The sequence below is a fragment of the Vitis riparia genome, chromosome 7 (genome assembly GCF_004353265.1).
Source record: "Vitis riparia cultivar Riparia Gloire de Montpellier isolate 1030 chromosome 7, EGFV_Vit.rip_1.0, whole genome shotgun sequence".
NCBI lineage: Eukaryota > Viridiplantae > Streptophyta > Magnoliopsida > Vitales > Vitaceae > Vitis > Vitis riparia.
In genome coordinates, this window is record NC_048437.1 from 29,134,667 (window position 1) to 29,142,687 (window position 8,021).

At 42.6% G+C, this 8,021-nt stretch overlaps 1 protein-coding gene across 3 annotated transcripts; it reads left to right on the top strand.

The window, feature by feature from the left end:
• The first annotated feature begins 408 nt into the window (after positions 1-408).
• LOC117917629 (protein TIME FOR COFFEE) lies at positions 409-6,786 on the top strand. Of its 3 annotated transcripts, none has more exons than XM_034833965.1 (12): positions 409-700; positions 816-1,175; positions 1,303-1,454; positions 1,552-1,861; positions 1,969-2,317; positions 2,420-2,480; positions 2,566-2,655; positions 2,740-2,980; positions 3,079-3,145; positions 3,251-3,317; positions 3,411-3,797; positions 3,898-6,786. In XM_034833965.1, exons 1-12 carry the CDS (start codon positions 604-606, stop codon positions 5,680-5,682), a joined length of 3,966 nt encoding a protein of 1,321 aa, XP_034689856.1. In that variant the 5' UTR covers positions 409-603; the 3' UTR covers positions 5,683-6,786. The 3 variants fall into 3 exon arrangements, with proteins under 3 accessions (XP_034689856.1, XP_034689858.1, XP_034689857.1); XM_034833967.1 differs by having other exon boundaries at positions 1,342-1,454; XM_034833966.1 differs by having other exon boundaries at positions 819-1,175.
• Positions 6,787-8,021: the final 1,235 nt, after the last annotated feature.

Below are 8,021 nucleotides of genomic sequence, written 5' to 3' on the forward strand. Positions count from 1 at the left end.
AATGAAACCTCACACCACTAAAGTAAATGATCTCAGCCGTTGCTTTTTAAGTGGGCCCCGCAGTTCCCCAGAAATCCACCTGTTGAAGCCGGTCCTTCGGTTCCAAGATCCCCAAGTGATTTCGAGTGTTGTACGGATATTAGAAGATATTTATTTATTTAATTTTTCCTGAAAGAAGTGGGACTACAAAAGAATTAGAGGCTGAAGACGTGGCATTAAAGAGGCGGTTGTTGTGGACGTACCTGGGGCGCGTGGGGTGAGGTGGCTGTGGAGCGGAGGATAAAGGGATATCATAAAATTTTACACGTGGCTGTTAGGTTTGCGGAAAGACTTTGATTCCATCAGACATGGACGTTTATGCCACGTAGGCGAGGGCCAACCACAAAAAGTACACAGCTTTGAGAAGAGAGAGAAGAGGGATAGAAGAGGAAGCGGTAGAGAGAGGACTTCACCAGAGCGTCGCCGGAATCTGGAGTTTTTCGTGGTTGTTGTGGCCCGAAACCAGGTGGAAGCGCGGTGAGGAGGTGATTAGAGGCGGAAGTTTAATCAGTATTTTGATGAATCGGCGGTGTTATTTGATTGGATGAGAGAGGATTGGAACTCATGGAGAGAAATAGAGAAGCAAGGAGAACAACGATGGCGGCGACGAATGGATTGTCGAGACGGAGGCAGAGGAGTAGCAGTCTTCGAGATACACCTGGTTGTGATTTCTCTCAGATCTCTCTCCTCCTATCACTTTCCATCTGTTCCTATCGCTTTCGTTTTGCTCTGTTCTCACATTTTTTTTTGTTATTTTCATGGCGTTTTTGGCTCAGAAGAAGATGGACAGGTGGATTTTCCGGAAGCGGTGAGGTTGCGGGAACGAGGGAACAAAAGAGAGCGAGATCGAGATTTCTCAAATCGAAAGAAGCGAAGGAGAGGGGAAGGATTTGTTCAGAGCGGTAACGAAGAAGGAGAAGAAAGTTCTGAAGAAAGCGTAGAGGATGAAGAGGAGTACGAGGAAGATGATAGAGCAGCTTGGGTGATTCCTCCGCTCACTGCATCATCGTCGTTGACGTCAAGTCATAACAACCGGAGGAGTTTCCCCCCGGCGGCAAAAGTCGGTAGGCAAACTACGGCTTGGAAAGTTACTGAGGAGATGATCGGTGTTCCGGTTCCCAGGAAAGCTCGGTCAGGTAGTGAAATTTTGTTCTGGATTAGTTTTTATTTCTGGTTTTTTTCCCTGTGATTTGGTTGTGAAACTTTTGATTTTTTTTTTGTTTTCTTCTTTTTTGTTTTTTTTTTCCTCTTATGTTCTGGCAGCGTCTAAAAAAAGGTCACATCATGAGTATTGGATTTCAGGTGGTGGTGGTGTGGAAGAGCAGAATCACCGCCATCTTTCCACTTCGCCGGCAGGGCGCAGTATAGATGCTCTATCGCCCTCTGCTTCCAGTCCTTCCGTTAGAAAGAAGATGGTTAGTTTCTTCTTTCAGTTTGACAGATTTGAGTTTCAGCGATGTTTTATTTATTTATTTATAAGAAATTAAAAGGTGTGGTTGTGTCATGTTGCAGAGACCGACTGGACCCAAGAGCCGACCTCCTAAGGTTTCCAAATCTTCTTCCGCATCAGCTCATGATGAGATGGATGAGCTTGAAGTTGCTGAGGTTTTGTTTGGGCTTAAGAAACAATCCCAGTGCTCCAAAAATCAAGAAACCAATTCAAGCGTGTCTCAGAAGGTTGATTCAAAAGATTCAAATGGTGTGGTTCATGATATTAAACCGTCAGTTTCTTCACCAATGGCAATTCCTACGCAGAAGTCCCCACAGAGCTCAACTCTGCCTCAGACCATTAGCCCCTCATCCAAACCTGTGCTTGGTGTTGGTATGTACATTCAGATTTTGGTTCAAATTGCAAGTCATGTTCTTTTCATATGAATCTGAGTGGTTTCTTTCGTTTTTGGTTTTCTTTTCCTTCTTTGGCACCTGCAGCGCAGAAGAGGAAAAAACTGCAGGCTGAGAATCCTTCTAATTCCGACCAGGATGTTGCAGTTAAAGTTGATATTGAGCAATCTGCAAAAATGGAAATTTCTTCATCAAAATTGGAGAAAATATCAAGTTTTAGTGATGAAACATCTGAGGCTTCCAATTTGGGTGTCTCTCAAGCATCTATGTCACTGGAGCCACAGAAGCAAGCAATCAAGCCAGAGGAATCAAAACCCTTGACCAAAGAATCTGGAGGAAGCCAAGATGGGATTGTGATTAAGGAGAAGCCAGTCTTGCCAAAGGTGTCCAGCACGAAATTGGATGTTGATCTTGAGGATTCCACAGAGAAAAAAAGGTGCGTATTGAGGAATCTCTCTTTTTCTTTATATTTCTCCTTTGGTTTTTTTTGAGATATCTGACCTGTTTTCTTCCTACTGCTCTTGGTTGGATTTATCAGAATTTCAACTGTCTCCGAGGTTGAGAGCCGTCAGGAGGAGAAGTTCAAGATTGATCTGATGGTTAGGTTTTCTTTTGTCAGACTTTGTGTAGATTTCCATTGTTATTTTAATCCCAAAATTCTGAACCTGAATGCCCTTTGGACAGGCTCCTCCTCCTATGGCATTATCTCCAGAGAGGGATGGCTTGACTGGTTTGGTACCAGATCCCAACCTTTTGGCTCAGGATGTTGAAATGGTGAGTATGCTTGGCCCCTCATTTTCAATTTTCCCTTTTACTGCTATGAGGTTTGACTCAGTCTTTCTTTATTTTCTAATGCAGAAGAAGGAAATTGTGATGAAGGTTGAAGAAAAGGTGGAGAAGACCGTGAAGAAGGAAGCAGTGGGAGAGAGAATAGAAGAGAAGAAAACAGAGATAATGGGGGACAAACATGAATCTCCAAGGCTTGATTTTGATAAGGAGCATGAAAGTGGCAATGCCAGTAGCACTAAACTACAACAGCAGGGTCAGAAACAGCAATCTTCACCTAAAGCTTCTATCATTCCCAAAGAGGATAAAACCAGTAATCCAACTTTCTACCTTGATTTTATTGTTTGATGTTTCTGAAATGTTTTTCAATTGACTTGTTAAATGATGAGTTTTGATTGTTGGTTGTTTCAGCTCAATCTAGTTCATTGACTTTGCCAATTGCTGTAACTGGCTGGCCAGGTGGTCTTCCTCCATTGGGGTAATGATCCCTTTTCCTCCTTTTGTTTCAACTTCTTGTCGTATTTAGCTATTTGGTGGGTAGCGCTTCATAGCTTAGAAGTTGATTCGTCTTTTTTGTTGCCAGATACATGCCACCACTTCAAACAGTTGTGTCCATGGATGGAAGTAGTGGATCTTCCACAGCAGTACAGGTATTACTTGCTTTTTTTCCAAATCAAACCAAAAAGGTGTTTTATTTTTTCACTACTTTTTGAATTTGCTACTAAATGATCAATATTATGCAGCCTCCACATTACCCTCTCTCAATACCTCGACCAAAGAGATGTGCAACCCATCAGTACATTGCTCGTAACATTTACTGTCACCAGCAACTTACAAGAATGAACCCTTTCTGGTCGGCGGCTGCTGGTTCAGCATCTCTATATGGTGTGGCGAAGCCCTACAATCTTAATTTCATGCCTCCCACTGAAAACATGATTCTTGGAAAGCCATTGCAAGGAGGCTTTCCAGGTGCGAGTTTAAACTCCAAACAGGGCAAAGGGCAGGGTACTGTTCCACGTCATACTGGAAAAGAGAAAAGCCCAGAGGCCACCAACTTCATGGATGCAGCACAAAAAAAACAGCTTGTGATTCAGCAAGCCCCACAACCTGTGCAGCCTGGTAATTTGCTGGTACGGTCTTCTCCTGTATTGCATTTTTGTCTTCAATTGTTGAGTTACTTCTGTTGGTAGGGTTTTGAAAGCTCATTTTTCTCAACATTTGATGTTGTAGCATGCCCCTGCCTTCATAATCCCTCTGAGCCAGCATCAAGCAGCGGTAGCAGCTACTTCTAATCCATCTGGACCTGCAAAATCTGCCACCTCTAGTGCCAAAACATCATTGTCTAGTAATTCAGCTGCTGGAGCTCCTGTAAACTCTTCCTCGTTGCCACCAGTTGTGAGCTTTAACTACCCAAATTTGCCTGCAAATGATTCTCCATACTTGGCAATATTACAGAATAATGGGTATCCATTCCCTATTTCTACACATGTTGGAGCGCCACCACCACTAAGAGGAGGAACCCAATCTCAGGCAATGCCCTGTTTTAATGGAACTTTTTATTCTTCTCAGATGTTCCATCCTTCTCAACTTCACCAGCAACAACCCCATTCTCAACCTCTGGTTCAACAGGCTAATCAAAACACAAGCGCATCTAGTGGTTCATCCTCATCAAACAAGCATCCACAGACCCAGCAACTGCGAGGGACACAAATTAGTGGCAATAATTTTCTTACCCCAACAACTATGCAGTCACAGCAACTGCAGAAGCAACATGTGCCATCATCCCATCAATCTCGCAAGCGTGATGTTGAATTGTGTGGGGAAAATACCCAATCAGCTGTTGATGCCCGAGCTTCTCATATTCAAAAAAATGTCTATGGCCAGAACTTTGCAGTTCCAGTTCCTCCAGTTAACTTTGCTTTGATGCCGTCTGCAACCTTGGCTGGTGGAGGGAATCCAGGTGAGAAGCAGCCGCAACACCAATCACAGCAGCAGGGATTGAAAGGTGGAGTTGAGCTTATCCCATCTCAAGCATTTGCCATGTCATTTGCCTCCTTCAATGGAAGCAATACAGCTTCAGGCATTAACTTCTCATCCATGGCACAAAATCCTGTAATCTTCCAGAGCCTTCCAGATATGGTTCGGCATGGTTACCAGGTTGCACCTGCAGCCCAGATGACACAACAGAAGAATTACCAGATATCTGAGGGGAAAATTGGAAGTGACTCGAGCAATGCTGAGGATGGAAGAAAAACTATTCCTGGAAAGTCATCAAATGTTGGGCAATCCTTCAATTTCTGCAAGCCAGGTTCTACTGATCCATCAATCTCCACGCTCATGGGAACCACTGTATTTGATGGTTCAACAAGAACTCTGAACTTTGTCTCATCTCCTGCCAATCTGAATCGGCCTTCTCGCACCACAACTAGTCCTGTGGCAGCTAACGGGCCGAGTCAACAGCAGCAGCTGATTCAGCTTCAAAAGCAACATGCAATTGGGAGTGGTCGAACTAAAGTTCCAACAAGTATCAACCACCAGCCTTCCCCTTCTATTACTACCAAGTTTCCAAATAATCACTCTGTGTTTCCACAAAATCTAGTTCAAAGCATGAGTTCTGCCCAATCTTCTCTGTGGAAGAACTCGGCAAGAACCCCAGCTTCTCAAGTCCCTGCACCATCCACAAACTCTGCAATTAAAAACCTTCCCCAGCAACAAGGAAGAGCACCACAAGGCCAGACCCAAATATCTTTTGGAGGCAGTCCCAGATCTACCTCTGCGCCATCTCCCTTTGTTACGGGGTCTCCAACTAATTCCTCAATCTCCAACACCACCGGTGGCAGCCTGAGAACAACTCCAATGAGCAGCAAAGCTGGCCCATCGATTCCTATGTTACAACCCCAACCAGCTGACAATTCTTCATCCAGCCCCGGCCAGAAATCTTCTCCAGTGTGTGGAAGGAATGTACCCTCAATCTTAAGCACGTGTCCCAGTCACCTCTCTGAAGTCAAGTACTAAAATGCAGTTGCTACAACGCCCAATCACTCTTCACCAGTGCCTATATTCAGGTTTTCTCTCCCTCATCTGTTATGAGAAAGAAGTCATGTGAAGTCTGATATAACTGCGTATCACCTGATGTCCCTGGTGTCAATTCCTGATCCGGCTGCCTGTGCCACTGCTGTTGCCACTAAATATTAAAGATGGTGGGATATCTTTGCGACCCTGCTCATATTCAAGTCTAACCATGTCATTTTGTGCCGTGCCTATGGATGCTCAGGTCAGGCAAGCTGCTCAGAAACTATGATGCATTCGTTGATTTATTGTCTCCCAAAAATTTGAAGAGGAAAACAGATGAGGCCACTTAAAATTTTGGGGGCCTTGTATGTCAATGCGGGAGTGTGAGGGATGTGTGTTTCTTGTGGATGAAGAGGAAATGTGAATCTGTATGTTGGCTCTTTTAGACCAGTGAAAAAGAAAGGCAAATGAAGTGAAATGCAGTTGCTGGAGACGTAAAGGATTTAGTGAAAGTCAGCCTCTGACCACGTAAAGGTGGTCCTAAGATTGAAGCCCACACGGAATGGCCACCATCATGGGCCACATCTGCTCGTGTGAGAGTGGGTATGAAGACAACAGGATAAAAGAGATGGTAGTGTTTTCTTAGGCCTGCATTTTCCAACATGAGGACCCATCAGTTGGTGGTGGTGATGGGGTTTGACTGTATTGCTCATACATTCATGGGGTCAATTTAACTTCATTGTTTCTATGTGATTTTGATGTGTAAATATTATAGAAAGCTCGTCTCAAATTCAGTGCTTTTTAATTAGGTGGGATGGGAGAGGGGGGACCAACGAGGAGCTTTCAAGCCAGAACAAGAGCAGGAAATCTCTAGGCTTACAAGGTGGAGCTGCAGTTGGAACTTGGAATCATCTGCTCTGATTGGCATTCTTTTGTATTTTCACTTTCCCTTTCCTTGCCCAGTAGCTTCCCTTTCCCAAAATCAATTATTTGTCCTTGGAACCTGACATTAATCCTCTCATTCCTACTAATTGGTGTGCCTCAAATGCATTTCCTCTAGCTCCCAAAAAAGACATTATATGGACTGGATTAAAGGGTCAGTCATCCTAAAATTAGTATTCATTTCTTGTTGCAAATATTCACTCTAGCATACCAGATCTCATGGATTGGCGTGTCTTTGTAGAAGTTCTCTGATGGGTTTGGTTTCAGGATCAAGCTCTAATAATCCCTGGGAGGCTCTGGACCGCAAGGTCTCGCATGGACACGGCCAAGCCATTTCAGCAATGGATGGCTCAGGCTGGCTCGCCCTTCTAAATTCCTTCTAGAGAAATGATCTCAGACCATCCTGACAATCAATAGTGGTGCTGATATGTTCTTTTGATGTCCCCAGCAGGAGAATGAAGATGAGAGATATAAAAGGGAAGCAATGGAACCACACTTCTGGTGAACTGATATTCCTTCTCAAGAATTCCTCTACCCACTCAAGAAGGGGCTGGTTAATATTTTCTGTTCCTATTTTAAAAATAAATTGAGGTATCAAAGAATTGTTGCTAATTCAAATTTAAAATTTTCAAAAATGATTTTTAAAGAGATATAAAAATCCATATTTTTAATGTCAAGAGGTTATATTTTTATATTTTTGTATGTATCTAAAAGGTTGTACTTTATATAAGAATGAGAGAGAAAATTCTTTAACGATTTTTTTCCCTCTTTCCCTTGTTATCCTTTTTTCTGTACCTTTCCTTAGCATTTTCCAAGAGCCAGGACTAAACAATTGTGATGTATTGTCATATTGACACCAGCCCAATGAAAAGGCAACATAGTGTGGGTATCTAGATGAGACGGAGCAGCCATTGTGTTACATCCCTCAAATCTTAAATACTCCCAGAGGATAAGATAACGATATTCCATAGGTACCTACTTTAGCAATTTGCCAATTTGAGGTCAATATCACAGCGATATGGCTTAGTGGCTTACTCTTACTACTCATAAGAGAGATGCCATCATTCTTTAACTTATTCAATGTCCTTTTTATTTGTTGGGTATAATGCCCTCAACCTCTTTCGCCTAAATCCATCTCAACACGATGCTTTTAAGTTAAATTATCCTTTTTTAAACTTGTGTTGAAATCGAGATTAGCAAATATATGTTCAAGTTGATAGGGTTGAGCAAGTTGCGGTAAATTATAAATGGGATTGAGTTGGGTTGAGTCGAGATAGAAAAAAGTAACAAAATTTTATAAGTAAAAGGTTTTATTTTTTATATAAAAGTTATTGTTATCATATTCAAATGGAAGTATCGATTCAATTCATAAAAATTATGTTTCATAATTTTATATAAAT

Bases quoted from the DNA above. Each gene is read 5' to 3' on its own strand.
- LOC117917629 (XM_034833965.1), top strand. From the start codon at position 604: ATGGAGAGAAATAGAGAAGCAAGGAGAACAACGATGGCGGCGACGAAT. The intron at 1,176-1,302 runs GTAGTGAAATTT...ATGTTCTGGCAG, and splicing joins TCCCAGGAAAGCTCGGTCAG to CGTCTAAAAAAAGGTCACAT. The intron at 3,318-3,410 runs GTATTACTTGCT...AATATTATGCAG, and splicing joins GATCTTCCACAGCAGTACAG to CCTCCACATTACCCTCTCTC.